The sequence below is a fragment of the Palaemon carinicauda genome, chromosome 13 (assembly GCF_036898095.1).
Source record: "Palaemon carinicauda isolate YSFRI2023 chromosome 13, ASM3689809v2, whole genome shotgun sequence".
Lineage (NCBI taxonomy): Eukaryota > Metazoa > Arthropoda > Malacostraca > Decapoda > Palaemonidae > Palaemon > Palaemon carinicauda.
The window spans coordinates 126,952,334-126,968,829 of record NC_090737.1 but is presented as its reverse complement, the minus strand read 5'-3'; the positions used below and the strand labels follow the sequence as shown (position 1 = coordinate 126,968,829).

The 16,496-nt window shown below is 43.2% G+C and overlaps 1 protein-coding gene across 1 annotated transcript in view; it reads left to right on the top strand.

Annotated features, from left to right (window-relative positions):
• LOC137651798 (conserved oligomeric Golgi complex subunit 1-like) overlaps window positions 1-10,044 on the top strand; it is an 82,739-nt gene extending 72,695 nt beyond the window's left edge. Inside the window, exons 16-17 of the mRNA XM_068385016.1 lie at window positions 1,282-1,436; window positions 9,804-10,044. Coding sequence (XP_068241117.1) covers window positions 1,282-1,436; window positions 9,804-10,044 — 396 coding nt within the window. The remainder of the gene's footprint in view (window positions 1-1,281; window positions 1,437-9,803) is intronic.
• The last annotated feature ends 6,452 nt before the right edge of the window (window positions 10,045-16,496 follow it).

Genomic DNA, 16,496 nt, shown 5'->3' with positions numbered 1-16,496 from the left:
GATTTGAGTCCTCCTCGTGTTGTGATCAAGAGATGCTCTTGTGTCTTGTGAGGGCTCTGCTTTGCTTTCTCAAAAGGACCCGATACCTTAGCCCTGATTGTTTGAGATCTTGTTAGTACTTGTAGGTCTAAGAAAGAGGTGTCGAGGAACATGGTCTTTCTGGCTTAATGAGACGAATCACAGAGTGTATCCCTCAGCTGACGAGAGAGCTGAGGTGTCACTTAGGACCAGGGCTTATCAAGTTAGGGATATTGGCCCTACTATTGCCTTCTGGAGAAATCTGTCAGTGGTCCAAGTGTTGAAGGCCAGTGTCTGGAAAAGCAGACCACATTCACGGCTTTTCAATTGTAGGAGTTTACTCACAAGTCCCTTGATATCTTTGTGCTGGACCTGTGGTGGCTGCTCATGTAGTTGGGTAACTAGCCCATCTCGCACACAGGATAAAGATGTATCTCGTCTATGGTAATGTGTAGATATAAGTCTGGAATGAATGGTAGTAAGACTGGCCCTTCTTCATTCTTCTGTCCCATCTCTCAGGAAGAGACATTACATTCTGGTCATCCCAGTTGTTGGTAAATTCCACTTCACAGCACCATTCTTTAAGTTTAAAGAAGTATCTCTCCCTATTCCCCAGGGTGGATCTTATACCAACCTATTAATCATCCTACTTGGTATTTGCTTCTAACTGATTCCCCTTCGGGGGAAAGGGATCTCCAGTTTTTCATCTGTTGCATGTATACATGTAAAGCTCTTTTTCTATTTGTCCTTCATCCATAGGAAAGGCAAAAGGGTTGGAGGGGGGCTTAGTGGTGGTTCTTGCTTCACTTCTCTAAAGATAAACCATTCATCACTTTCAGGAAAGAAAATTGAACTTTCCAGTGTGGGTTCCAGTTGGCTTCCAACCTACCAAGCAGTGAGTTTCCCTAATTAAAGGAGAAGGGTTTGTATGCTGCATAGGAAAAAATGACAAATTCTAAAAGTAATTTTTATTTTTCCTAGCTGTACCAACCTGAGTTATTTGATCCAACTTCCTTCCTCAACCACCCCTCTAAGTCCTGGGCCAAAAGGTCAAAGGTGAAGGTTCTCTGACTGGAGAGGGGCCAAAGCTCCTTGCCCTGCACCTTCGCTTGTTATCCAACTTTACCAACTGATTCCAACTTACAGTGAAATAATCTCTCTAATTAAAGGATTTAGGTTTGTATGGCTAGGAAAAATACAAATTATTTTTTAAAAGATTAATATTTTGCTCATTCATACAGTGTTGTTTGTCTTTTGACACAGACGTGGGAGAGTGTTACTATAGAAGAAGAAGGGGAAGGAGGAAATATTGTAAAATCTTCCATTTACGTACCCGGCCATCCAACTCCAGTCCTTTCTCAAGCTCTTGCACATCTTTGCTCCTCTGTCAATTGTGTGGCTGCACATACAATAACAAGGTAATATATGAGAGTAATTGTGTGGCTGCACATACTATACAATAACAAGGTAATGTATGAGAGCAATTGTGTATCTACACATACAATAAGAAGGTAATGTATAGAGATAGATGCTAATGTGGATCACAGAAAATAAGAAATTACATTACAGTAAAACATGAAATGAATTTCACCTTAATATTGAAAAGGAATTAGGAGCTCAAAATTAGTTGTAATAGTAAAGTAGGGATAATGATGAACTACAAATGCAGTGAACGATTAGCCCTTATTACTCCAGTATTTAAAAAATTCTGTCATAATGTATGCTATTATTACCCAAATGGGTATGAATTTGTAGAAGTGGAGGTACAGTAAGTTTAAACTTGAAGTCATAGCAACTATAACATTTAATGCTGATTTACAGTTAGTTATATACATTGGTTTGGTACTCATTGTGCAACATTCTTTGTAGATTTTCCCATTAAGATAGATATCTGTCACAGGTAAAAAACTCATTTTTAGTAGCTGTGTACTGTATGTTGCAATCAATGAAAATATTGCACAGCCTTTTTTCAATATTAAACTTAGCCGGTGATCATATAAGCTGTCAGCTCTGCTGCCCGACAGAAAAACCTAAGGACAAAATACGCCAGCGATCGCTATACAGGTGGGGGTGTACATCAACAGCGCCATCTGTCGAGCAGGTACTCAAGTACTCCATGTAAACACAGAACCAATTTTCTCTCTGTCGTGCCACCGGCAAGACCTACTAAATACGCTGTTGCTTACTGGATTGATTTTCACAGATTTTGGTGAAGTACTCATTTCTAGTTATTAGCTTTCGCTTTGCAGAGGTTATCTTCAATACTTCCTTGCATTCTTTGATTGAATTTTGGATTATTTGTTGACGACTTGGATAGATTTTGAATTTCCCTTTGACTGATTCAAGATGGCTGACCCTTCTCAAGTCCCCAAATACAGGAAGTGTAGTGCTAGGGACTGTTCAAGGCGGCTTCCGAAGGCCTCTATCGATCCGCACACCATTTGTTCCAATTGTCGGGGTAAAACCTGTCAATTGGAAGATCGATGTGAGGAATGCGTTGGGCTTTCGGAATTCGATTTTCTCGAATTCCTGAAATATTCACGTAGGCTAGAGAGAGATAGAGTCAGGAGGAGTTCATCTCGCTCAGTTGATTTTTCCTCTCCCCATGCCCCACAACCTATTCCTTCCCCTGTAGTGGTTGCTCCTGATCCCCCTTCTAGCACTCAACAACCTTCGATGGCAGATATGATGCGTGCCATCCAGGCTCTGGGTGAGAGAGTCGAGTCATTGGCGAGTGACCGTAACCAACTCATGGCAGACGCCAGGAAGTTGAAGGGTAAGAGTGCAGTGGGTAGTGACAAAGTGAGTGGTAGTGTTGTGGAAAGTGTTAGTGTTGCGCTTGAGGGTGCGTCTGTTCGTGCCTGTCGTCCTCCCAGTCCGGGACCTCTTGCAAGCTCCCAAGCCCAGGGGAGAAGCAATGTCGTACGACCAAAGGGTTCGACAGGCTTTAATCAGCGGACAGACGTTCCCTCCGTGATTTCGGACGTATCTTGCCAAGATCGCCCCACCCACAAGAAGACGAGAGAGCCCGTTTATTCCTCGTCTGCGGAAGATGTTTCTCGGAAGAAACAATGGACCAAGGTCTCACGACCTCCCTGTTCGTAATACTAGGCAGGCAGTTAATTCTAATAGCCAGGCCTTCTCCATCACGAGGCTCAATACTATACAGTACTCTAGAAGTTTTATTCCAGCTGTTACCAAGTTGTGGAATGATCTTCCTAATCGGGTTGTTGAATCAGTAGAACTTCAAAAGTTCAAAGTGGGAGCAAATGCTTTTTTGTTGACCAGGCGGACATGAGTCTTTTTATAGTTTATATATGACATATTTGTTTTTGACGTTGTTAGTAGTTTGTATATGACATATCTGTTATGACGTTGTTACTTTTTTTAGAATGATTTATTGTTAATTTGTTCTCTTCAGTTATTTATTTCCTAATTTCCTTTCCTCACTGGGCTATTTTTCCCTATTGGAGCCCCTGGGCTTATAGCATCTTGCTTTTCCAATTAGGGTTGTAGCTTGGATAGTAATAATAATAATAATAATAAAAACGCAAGGTCCCTTCCGCGCAAGTCCAACGGCCCAGTTGTAGCCACTGGGTCAGTTCGGACTCGCTGCAGTCTTCAGATGACTGCACACCTCCTAAGAGAGGCAAAGCGGTACCGCAACAGGCAGTAACACCGTCTGTTGCCGCACCTGCTACTGTAGACCCTAAGTGGGCTTTGCTGCAGACCATGCAGACACAGTTGTCATCTTTAATGCAGGACTTTCGTGCGGAGAAGGTTGACGCTGCACCCGTTAGCCTACAACCAACCACGGTTGTGCGTCCAGTTGACGCTGAGGCTACCTTCTCCCGCACTCCAGCTGTGAGAGTCCCGCCACCCATGCGCACTGTACCCTGCCAGCCGCATGTTGACGTTCGCCGACGCACGGAACCCTCCGTTGACGTTCGCGAGTTACAACAACAACAACCTAAGTTGTTTTGTTTTGACGCGGTGCGTCAACCTCCGCAACCCACTGTGGTTACCCCTACTCGCCCACAGCAGACTAGACAGTCAGGAGCAGACGCTTTGCGCCCCCGCGCAGCTATGGTTGTTGCCAGCTCACAGACTGGCCAACAGTTCCATGACGTTGCGTCCAGTGCAGTCACGCATGCAGCCGTGCTGCCGGACTCAGCTGACCAGCCAATGCCTACTCCTTTGCCGCTTCCTCCTCAGCATTCAGACGACGGACTCTCTGATGATGACGACGCTGCACACCTTGACGACCCGCACACGGACATCGACGAACCCAAGACCACGCCTCCCTCCTTGGACTTTAGGAAAGTACTTGCACTGTTCAAGGATATGTATCCCGATCAGTTTGTTTCTGCGGCCCCACGCTCACCTCCATCTGAGTTCGCTTTAGGCACGCAGTCATCCGCGCCTGCCTTTACGAAGCTCGTCCTCGCCCGCTCGTCCAAGAGAGCTTTAAGGGTGTTGGGAGATTGGATGCAGTCCAAAAAGCACCTTGGGAAGACAGCATTCTTGTTTCCCCCTGCGAAACTCGCTTCCAGATCGAGCGTCTGGTATGCCACGGGAGAAGTTCTCGGCTTGGGAGTTCCTGCCTCTGCCCAGGGCGACTTCTCAAGTCTAGTAGACTCTCCCCGCAGGCTGGCCATGAGACGCTCCAAGATTTGTTGGACTCCTTCAGATTTAGATCATCTGATGAAAGGAGTGTTCAGAGCGTTTGAAGTGTTTAACTTTTTGGATTGGTGTTTGGGAGCGTTGAGCAGGAAGACCTCCCCTTCTGACAAGGAAACTTCCATGCTCATTATGTCCTGCATGGACAAGGCCATACGGGACGGTTCCAGTGAGCTTGCGGCTTCGTTCGTTTCCGGGGTCCTCAAGAAACGAGAACACCTTTGCTCCTTCTTGTCAGCTGGAGTAACACAATGTCAGAGGTCGGAGCTTATGTTTGCTCCTCTCTCGAAGTGCCTTTTCCCAGAGGAGTTGATCAAGGAGATTGCTGCCTCCTTGATTCAAAAAGACACGCATGACCTAGTTGTGTCATCTGCACGCAAAGCCACCCCTTTGCCTTCCGTGTCTAGACCCAGAATGGATACTCCAGCGTCAAGATTTATTCCGCCCTTTCGTGGCAGAGCCTCCAGCAGAGGAGGTGCTCGTGCCGAAGGGAAACGTGGGAGCAAGAAGAAAGGTACCAAGTCCTTTAGAGGCAGAGTCTGACTGCCACCTTCTTCAGACAGCAGTGGGAGCCAGACTCAAGAACTACTGGCAGTCCTGGGAGAACAGGGGCGCAGATGCACAATCTGTGAAGTTGCTCAGAGAGGGGTACAAGATCCCATTCTTGCGCAAGCCCCCTCTAGCAACGACTCCCATCGACCTCTCTCCCAGGTACAGAGAGGAGGACAAGAGACTAGCTTTGAAGCAAGAGGTGTCTCTCTTACTAGAAAAGGGAGCGGTAGTCAAAGTCCGGGACCATCAATCCCCGGGCTTCTACAACCGTTTCTTCTTAGTGGTAAAGAAGACAGGAGGGTGGAGACCGGTGCTAGACGTCAGTGCTCTGAATGTCTTTGTCACCAAGCAGACGTTCGCCATGGAGACGACAAAGTCTGTTCTAGCAGCGGTCAGGAAGGAAGACTGGATGGTCTCTTTAGACCTCAAGGACGCTTACTTTCACGTCCCCATCCACCCAGATTCCCAACCTTTTCTAAGGTTCGTTTACGGGAAGGTTGTCTACCAATTTCAAGCCCTGTGCTTTGGCCTAAGCACGGCGCCTCTTGTCTTTACGAAACTGATGAGGAATATTGCCAAATTCCTGCATTTAGCAGACATCAGAGCCTCCCTCTATTTGGACGACTGGCTTTTAAGAGCTTCATCCAGTCGTCGCTGTCTGGAGAATCTAAAGTGGACTCTAGATCTGACCAAGGAATTGGGTCTCCTGGTCAATATGGAAAAGTCCCAACTGGTCCCATCCCAAACTATTGTGTACCTAGGGATGGAGATTCACAGTCAAGCTTTTCAGGCTTTTCCGTCGGCCCCCAGAATAAGTCAAGCCCAAGGATGCATCCAGAACATGCTAATGAAGGACCGATGTTCAGTCAGACAGTGGATGAGTCTGATAGGGACGCTTTCATCACTGGACCAGTTCATTGCGTTAGGGAGACTGCACCTCCGTCCCCTTCAATTTCACCTGGCTGTTCACTGGAGAAAGGACAAGACGCTAGAAGCGGTCTCGATCCCTATTTCCGAGAAGATGAAGTCTTGCCTGACCTGGTGGAAGGACAACATCAACCTCAGAGAGGGTCTGCCCCTGACTGTTCAGACCCCCAACCACGTTCTCTTCTCGGACGCATCGGACACGGGCTGGGGTGCGACATTAGACGGTCGGGAATGCTCGGGCACCTGGAACTAGGAGCAAAGAGCGTTACATATCAACTGCAAGGAGCTACTGGCAGTTCATCTGGCCTTGAAAAGCTTCAAGTCCCTTCTTCTAGGCAAGGTGGTGGAGGTGAACTCCGACAACACCACAGCCTTGGCGTACATCTCCAAGCAAGGAGGGACCCATTCTATGAAGTTGTACGAGATCGCAAGGGACCTCCTCACCTGGTCAAGAGATCTAAACCTGTCTCTAGTAACGAGGTTCATTCAAGGCAACATGAATGTCATGGCGGACCGCCTCAGTTGGAAGGGTCAAATCATCCCAACAGAATGGACCCTTCACAAGAATGTATGCAAGAGACTTTGGGCCACATGGGGCCAACCTACCATAGATCTCTTTGCAACCTCAATGACCAAGAGGCTCCCAAATTATTGCTCGCCGATCCCGGACCCAGCAGCAGTTCATATAGATGCCTTTCTACTGGATTGGTCCCATCTAGACCTTTATGCATTCCCCCCGTTCAAGATTGTCAACAAGGTACTGCAGAAGTTCGCCTCTCACGAAGGGACAAGGTTGACGTTGGTTGCTCCCCTCTGGCCCGCGAGAGAATGGTTCACCGAGGTACTGCAATGGCTAGTGGACGTTCCCAGAACTCTTCCGCTAAGAGTGGACCTTCTACGTCAGCCTCACGTAAAGAAGGTACACCCAAGCCTCCACGCTCTTCGTCTGACTGCCTTCAGACTATCGAAAGACTCTCGAGAGCTAGAGGCTTTTCGAAGGAGGCAGCCAGGGCGATTGCTAGAGCAAGGAGGACATCCACTCTTAGAGTCTACCAGTCGAAGTGGGAAGTCTTCTGAAGCTGGTGCAAGTCGGTATCAGTATCCTCAACCAGTACCTCTGTAACTCAAATAGCTGACTTCCTTTTATACCTGAGGAAGGAAAGATCTCTTTCAGCTCCCACGATCAAGGGTTACAGAAGCATGTTGGCAGCAGTCTTCCGTCACAGAGGCTTAGATCTTTCCAACAACAAAGATCTACAGGACCTCCTTAAGTCTTTTGAGACCTCGAAGGAGCGTCGTTTGGCCACACCAGGTTGGAATTTAGACGTGGTACTAAGATTCCTTATGTCAGAAAGGTTCGAGCCGCTACAATTAGCCTCTTTTAAAGATCTCACTTTAAAGACTCTTTTCCTCGTCTGCTTAGCTACAGCTAAAAGAGTCAGTGAGATACACGCCTTCAGCAGGAACATCGGATTTTCATCTGAAACGGCTACATGTTCTTTGCAGCTTGGTTTTCTAGCCAAAAACGAACTACCTTCTCGTCCTTGGCCGAAATCGTTCGATATTCCGAGCCTTTCTAATTTGGTTGGAAATGAACTAGAAAGAGTCTTGTGCCCTGTTAGAGCTCTTAAGTTCTATTTAAAACGAACTAAACCTTTACGAGGACAGTCAGAAACTTTATGGTGTGCTATTAAGAAACCTTCTTTACCTATGTCGAAGAATGCAGTTTCCTATTATATTAGACTGTTGATACGAAAAGCTCATTCCCATCTGAATGAGGAAGACCATGCTTTGCTGAAGGTAAGGACACATGAAGTTAGAGCTGTCGCAACTTCAGTGGCCTTCAAACAAAACAGATCTCTGCAGAGTATAATGGACGCAACCTATTGGAGAAGCAAGTCAGTGTTCGCGTCTTTTTATCTTAAAGATGTCCAGTCTCTTTACGAGAACTGCTACACCCTGGGACCATTCGTAGCAGCGAGTGCAGTAGTGGGTGAGGGCTCAACCACTACATTCCCCTAATTCCATAACCTTTTTGATCTTTCTCTTGAAATGTTTTTTATTGTTGTTTTTGGGTTGTCCGGAAGGCTAAGAAGCCTTTCGCATCCTGGTTGATTTGGCGGGTGGTCAAATTCTTTTCTTGAGAAGCGCCTAGATTAGAGGTTTTGATGAGGTCCTTTAGTATGGGTTGTAACCCTTTATACTTCAGCTCCTAGGAGTCGCACAGCATCCTATGAGGATCGCGAGGCTCAGTAAGGAAGACGTACTTAAAAAGGCAGAGTAATTGTTCAAGTCGACTTCCTTACCAGGTACTTATTTATTTTATGTTTGTTATTTTGAATAACTGCTAAAATGAAATACAAAATACTTAGCTCTTAATAATGTAAACATGTAATGCTGGTCTCTACCCACCCCCCTGGGTGTGAATCAGCTTATATGATCACCGGCTAAGTTTAATATTGAAAAATGTTATTTTTATTAATAAAATAAATTTTTGAATATACTTACCCGGTGATTATATATTAAAGGACCCTCCCTTCCTCCCCAATAGAGACCCAGTGGACCGAGGAGAAAATTGGTTCTGTGTTTACATGGAATACTTGAGTACCTGCTCGACAGATGGCGCTGTTGATGTACACCCCCACCTGTATAGCGATCGCTGGCGTATTTTGTCCTTAGGTTTTTCTGTCGGGCAGCAGAGCTGACAGCTTATATGATCACCGGGTAAGTATATTCAAAAATTTATTTTATTAATAAAAATAACATTTTTTATTGTTTTTTTTTTTCTTTAATTTGGAGAGTTATTTTTTAGACATTCTACTGGTGGTATATCATATTTACTTTATATATCAAGTGTGCATATTGTTAATGAAACTATACAAATTTAAACTGCTGTGTTTATAATGTTTGAAAAAAAAACTTTGTTTATATTCTACCAACTTACAGTCCTTATAAAAAATCTTATACTGTATCAGGGTATTTCAACTTTTTTCATTTCCAAAATTTATGCTAATTCAATACTGTATTCTATCAAGAAAAATTTTTTATCTTAAAAGGTGCTGAGTAATCTAGTGATCCGGATAAAAAAAACACTGGAAGAATTAAATTCTGTTGCATTTTCATATCAAGCTGATAGAATTTTAGTAAACTGTAGTTGATTAAGATCTAATATTTACCAAGAAGAAACCCTTTGGAAAGCCCAATGGAGTTGAAAAATTTGAATGAGGGGTCTGGTTAAATTATTTATTAATAACAATAATAATCATAAGTATAATATTTATCATCATTTATTATTATAATTATTATTATTATTATTATTATTTGTTTGTTTGTTTGTTTGTTTGTTAATCACAGCTTACATAGAGTGATGGTTTATAGTGCGGGGTTCTGGGTTACATCCTGCTTCCTTAGGAATCCATCAGTTTCTCTGTTTCAAGTGTTATGCTCTTTATTATTATTATTATTATTATTATTATTATTATTATTATTACATGAGGTTTTACAAAGTATTGAGAAATTATATACTAAATGAGATTTATTTTGTTATTCATAAAGACATTGTACTTGATTTAGTGAGTGTGCTTTGTATCTTGGATAAAAAGTTTAATTTGGTCATTACGTTGCAGGAACGCACAGTCAGAGTTAATCGCTAAAGTGTGTGAAGCCGTGACCTCAGCTTATGAAAGCGCCCTGGACGAAGCTAAGGAAATTAATCAAACCCTCGCACTGCAGCTTATTTTTGACTTACGTTTTGTGCAGTCGGTCCTTTTACCAAGGGAGAGTAAGGTTTGTAATAAATTGTGTTATAGTAAATATTGTTTGCAAAAAGGGGTTTTTCAATATCAATCTTACCCGATAATCATGTAGCTGTCAACTCTGTTGCCCGACAGAAATCTACGGTCGGGATACGCCAGCGATCGCTATACAGGTGGGGGTGTACACAACAGCGCCATCTGTGGTCAGGTACTCCAGTACTTCTTGTCAACACCACCTCAATTTTTCCTCTGTCGTGCCTCCGGCTAGACCTACATGGATACGCTGTTGATTCTGGAGTTATTGTTCACGATTTGGTGATGTATTTGCTCTAGAGTTTAGCCTTCGCTATTCAGGAAGCTTTATCATTAGCTTAGCAAGTTTTTGGAATTAATTTGATTTAATTTATGATTTAATTTTGGTGACGAAGAGAGTATGAACTCTCTTTCACTTTTAAATGGCCGACCCTTCCCTTAGACGGAAGTGTTGGTGTCGAAGAGAGTGTAGACTCTCTTTCTTATTTTTGCTTAACAAAGTTATAGATTTATTTTATATCTCTCCGCCTTTTATAGGCCTCTTCGATTAACTTCCTTTTATTATAAACTTATTAAAATTAATTTTTATGTTTGTTTATATTCGACCTTTCCTAATAGTAGGCGGTCTTTTCTTGGAACCGAAGTTAATTAACATTGAGCCCGTCATTTCGTTTTTACCTGTTAACATATGCTATTTTAATGTTTTTGAAAGAATTTCTTTGATAGTCTCGTACTGTTTTCAAAGTTGAACTAACGTTTTGTTTTGTCTCTGCAGTTGTTGACGTTCAGAACGTTCAACTTGCGCTCTATCGTTACGATAGAGAGAGAGAGTATTCACGGTTTCACATTGCAGTAAGAGTAAACCGATTCTAGCGTTTTGTTCATTCTTTCTTAGCTTAAATGGTTTTAATTCTAATAAAGGAACTTTTTATTTGGGAAATCTTTCAGTTTTTTTCCTTTAACAATAATATGTTTTAACGATATATATAATTGGGCTCATCTCTCAGGTTCTAAGTCAAGAGAGAGAGAGAGATAGATAGAGACGGAGGGAGAGAGAGGAGGATAAACGTTTCGTTCAAGCGGGTAACGTTATCGTTTTTGCTCTTCTCCCTAGTCTCTTTAGGGGAAGAAGGTAAACGTTTCTAGAGTTTTTTCTTGTTCCCAGGCTTTATGCGGTGAGAGATTTTAAACGTAGTTTATTTGATCTAGTGTTTAGTCTCTTTTCCAGCCACTGAATTATTTATCTTTCATTATGTTTTTCTGTTACATTGTAATACTGTTTTCGCAATTACTAACTTTTAATGAAGGATAGAATTGCGTGTTTCAGGTACAAACCACTTAAAGTTTAGAGTTCAGTGAAATAAGTGCAAACAGAAAATCAAAAGTGATAAAGTGATAAGCGCAAAGTGTTACAGTGTTGCATTCGAGGGTTCGTCTGTTCGTGCCAGTTGTTCGCCTAGTCTGGGACCTCTTACAAGCTCCCAAGCCCAGGGGAGAAGTAACGTCGAAGGACTTATGGGTTCATCAGGCCTTGATCGACGTTTCCCTCCGTGGTTTCGGGTGTAACCAACTCACGTAGCCGACGTGATCACCCCACCCACACAAAGACGAGAGAGCCCATTTATTCCTCGTCTGCGGAAGAGGTTTCTCGCAGAAACCATGGACCAAATCTTGCAGCTTTTAAGTGCAAGTCGGTCCCTTCCGCGCAAGTCCAACTCCTAGGTGTAGCCATTAGCACTGGGTCAGTTCGGACTTGCTGCAGTACGACAACTGCACACCTCCCAGAGAGGCAAGGTGGTACCGCAACAGGCAGTAACTCCGTCTGTTGCCGCACCAGCTGTTTTAGACCCTCAGTCTCAACGGACAGTAGCTCCGTTTGTTGTTGTCTTTCATAGACCCTAGTGGTCCATGCTGCAGACTATACAGTCTCAGCTTGCTCCTTCATACAGGAGTATCATGCTGGAAGGTTGACAATGTAGCCTGTTAACCTACAACCCGCCGAGGTTGTGCGCTCAGCAGATACTGCGGCTGCCTGCTCCCACCCTCCACCTGTGAGAGCTCCACCTCCGATGCGCAGTCCACCCTGCCAGACGCATGTTCTTGCTGCGCCTCCTGCTTTCATGCGTGAGTTGCCGCATCGGGAGTTGCCGGGTTCCAGCACTATGAGGCAACCTCCTCAACCCATGAGGCAGGAGCCTCATGCTATGCGGCAACCTCCTCTACCCATGAGGCAGGAGCCTCATGCTATGAGGAGCCTCATGCTATGCGGCATCCTCCTCAACCCATGAGGCAGGAGCCTCATGCTATGCGGCAACCTCCTCTACCCATGAGGCAGGAGCCTCATGCTATGCGGCATCCTCCTCAAACCATGAGGCAGGAGCCTCATGCTATGCGGCATCCTCCTCAACCCATGAGGCAGGAGCCTCATGCTATGAGGAGCCTCATGCTATGCGGCATCCTCCTCAACCCATGAGGCAGGAGCCTCATGCTATGAGGAGCCTCATGCTATGCGGCATCCTCCTCAATCCATGAGGCAGGAGCCTCATGCTATGCGGCAACCTCCTCTACCCATGAGGCAGGAGCCTCATGCTATGCGGCATCCTCCTCAACCCATGAGGCAGGAGCCTCATGCTATGCGGCATCCTCCTCAACCCATGAGGCAGGAGCCTCATGCTATGAGGAGCCTCATGCTATGCGGCATCCTCCTCAAACCATGAGGCAGGAGCCTCATGCTATGCGGCAACCTCCTCAACCCATGAGGCAGGAGCCTCATACTATGCGGCATCCTCCTCAACACATGCGGCATGAGCCTCATCCCTTGCAGCATGAGCCTCATCCCATGCAGCATGAGCCTCATACCATGCAGCATGAGCCTCATCCCATGCAGCATGAGCCTCATCCCATGCAGCATAAGCCGCACGCCATGCAACATGCTCTGCATACCGTACAGCATGCTCTACATACAGCATGCTCTGCATACAGCATGCTCTGCATACCTTACCGCATGCTCCTCAGTCACACATCTTTGGTTGTTGCCAACTCACAAGACTGTCAAGCAGTTTCATAACGTTGCCTTCTGGTCTGCTGCTTTTGCACCAGTGTAACCCTCACTGAGAGAACTTAGCTTTTCTCGGATATGGTTCCTGTAGATGAGAAAGTGCTATTCTCCCTCCTTCTGATATTCCCTTGAGGACTCTGTCATTTGGAGAGGAGCCTTTAGCTGCTTAGCCTCCTATGGACTTTTATTTAAGCATAACATGCTTCCAGGGAGGGTAATGGTTCCGCTTCAGTCGCTAACCCCGTCTGTTACCACACCTGCTCCCATAGACCTTGAGCTTTGTTGCAAGACATGCAGTCCAAGCTTAGTCCTTGTTAGAGGATTTTTTGTTTACGGAGTCAGTGTGTCACTGGGAAGACGTTCAACAACCAGCAGAAGTGACTTGTTGTGACGCAGTGCGGCAACCTCAGCAACCCGATAAGGAGTTGTCTGTACGACCCAGACAGTCTAGACAGTTTCGGGTTGTCGCTGTACTTCCTCGCTTCCCCATGGTTGACAGTTCACAGACTGTGCAGCAGTACAGTAGGGTCCCGAATTACACGTGTTCTAATTACGCGATTCCTCAATTACGCGATCGATAGTTTTTAAAAATTAATTTTCCTGTATTTGCGAGGAGCATTCTAAATCCGCGAGTCAAGCACCGCGAAGCATAGGAAATCTATTGTTTTCTTAATTGTATTGGGGGGGGGGGGTGATGGTTCCCTGATGTCTGAGAAGGGGGGGGGGGAATGTGAGAGAAAGATTTCTGTTCAAACATTTTAAGACTAGTTTTGGATGAAAAATGTTAAGGTTTGCCCATCTGTTGTGTGAACTTGTCGCTAGGCCTAGCCTAACTGTCCAACACCTATATGTATAATATTCCATATTTGTACTAATTAATTTTTATACTTACGTTGTGATTATGGTGAAAAATCCTTATTCATTAAACTTTAAATTAAAAACCATCAAAATAAAGACTATTTTATATCATGCTACTGCCAAACATGTCACCACAACCAAACCCATTACTTTGTTTAGTACGTTCCATCGCCGATCATAACGAACTCGCTAACCACTTTTAACATCTGTCTAGAGGTTAACTTTTTGCGGCAAAAGATATCTTACCAAGTACTATGTAATAATAATGTTATAATTAATGTTTTATTTATCCTTAGAAAATCAAAATATATGAAATATGAGCAATTTTGTTTCGTGTTGTTTTTTTTTTCCTAAAAAAAAACGCCTTCTTAAAAGGAAAACGTTTTTTTTTTTACGTTTCATCGTCGATCATAAACGCATTTACTCCTGAAAGTGATATTGAAGAGCTTTTACTAAAGATTTTATTATAAATAAAGATTATAAATAGGTGGTAAAATATCTATAATTAAAGTGTAGCAGCATCAAGAAATGTTGGGGTTCGCCCTTTACATAAGAATGTACTGTACATTGGATTAGACAGAACGTAGAAAAAATCAATTAGGGAAAAATCGGTATTCGATATCCTCTTCATCAGCATCGTCATTCGTCAATCGGGCTTTTTATTTTTTTTATTCTCAGTCGCTAACTAGTTATCGCACTGCCAAGATCTGCACACATTCCGATAATTCACATTTGAAGGTTTTCTGGGAGAGGATGGATAGAGAAAATACCGAACTATATAAAATGTTTTTTTAACCTGTTAAGCGTCACCCACGTGATAAACCGTTCACCACGATCTACTCGGTACCGCCTTCAACTGTATATTCCGTTCATGACTTTAATTGCCTTTTACAAGCCGTCAGTCTCGTGATGTTACTTTACTCGTATAGTAAGTATAGGATCACCACTTGGCAACACTCTCAGCATATGGGGACTGTGAATAGAAACTTATATGATGTCTGGCAACTATTTTTCTGAAGGTAGCTTGATGTTACAAAACTGTGGTTTGAACTGGTTTCCTATCAGTGCGCTCGGGGCGTTCATGCATAAGTGGTTATTTGTTGTTCCTTTTGTAATGAAAGGTCTAAAGAGGAAGGTTATTTCTTTAGATGAAATAAATGATATTCTTGTTGTGGATTTTGATAATGATAACCTGTTTGATAATGAGAGCACTAGTTCTGAATCCTCCAGTGATGAGTATATTGAAGAAACAAAGTTTTCTTTCGATGTCGAAAGCGAAAATGACTTCTCATTACCAAATGACTGGACAACGAAATTTCACAAAACTATAAAGGGAAAGGAAACGCAGAGAGAGAGAGAGAGAGAGAGAGAGAGAGAGAGAGAGAGAGAGAGAGAGAGAGAGAATAAAGTGGATAAATAATGTACAAATGTATGACGAACATATTTGAAAACTATACAGGAAACGATATGAAGAGAGAGAGAGAGAGAGAGAGAGACCTATCCCTTTCCTTTTGTTACTTATCCAGGCGTAAGATTTACGATTGAAGATAAAAAGAACCCATTAGAATATTCAGTATTATGTAGCCATTTGAAATTAAATAATAGTAGTATTAATTGTTTTTTTTACTCAACCATTTAATTAATATCCCTACTTTTAACTATAATTACGAATTATAAGCATAAAGAAATTATATTAACTTTGAAAAATTATCATTAGTGAAATGACCGCTCAGGGCAAAAAAAACGTGATTATCGTACAGCAGCCTAGTGCACACTTGCGCCTAGTGGCCGTGTTTACGTGTGGGGAGTGTCATCATGGATATACAGTACTATACTGTAATTTTTAACTATTGCTAGATACGTACAGTATCAAACCTTGAAAACCCTTTTTTGTTTTTTATATCTATAGGAAATAATTCTACATCATTCGGAAAATACTGAAAACAGTAAGCTATGCATAGTACAGTAGTAAATACTACAGTCATAGAAAATTATCAAAACTTTAACAACTTTTTATTGTTTTATTTATCCATAAAAGAAATTTTGTACAGTATTTTATAAAAAAAATCTATAAGAAGGATTTCTTACAGTATTGTTAAGATAAAAGCTACAGTATATATATATATATATATATATTATATATATATGTTTTATATATATATATATATATATATATACATACACACATACATACACAAACACAGTGTATATACAGTATATATATATATAGCTAGAAAGCTAGAAATGGAGTGAAAAAAAAATTGACGGGTAGGTTGCTGTTTGCCGCCATGATGTGTTTCGAAATATACGAATTTCCAATTACACGAGGCCTTTCATCGACCAAATTCTCGCATAATTCGGGACCCTACTGTACCATGATCTTGTGTCCGGCTCCGTCAGACGACTGGCTTTTAAGAGCTCCCACAAGTCGTCGCTGTCTGGAGATTCTCAGATGGACTATGGATCTGACCAAGGAACTGGGCCTCCTGGTCAATTTTGAGGAGTCCCAGCTCGTCCCATCCCAGACCAATGTCTACCTGGGTATGGAGCTTCAGAGTCGAGCTTTTCGGGCTTTTCCGTCGGCCCCAAGGATCTACCAAGCCCTAGAATGCATC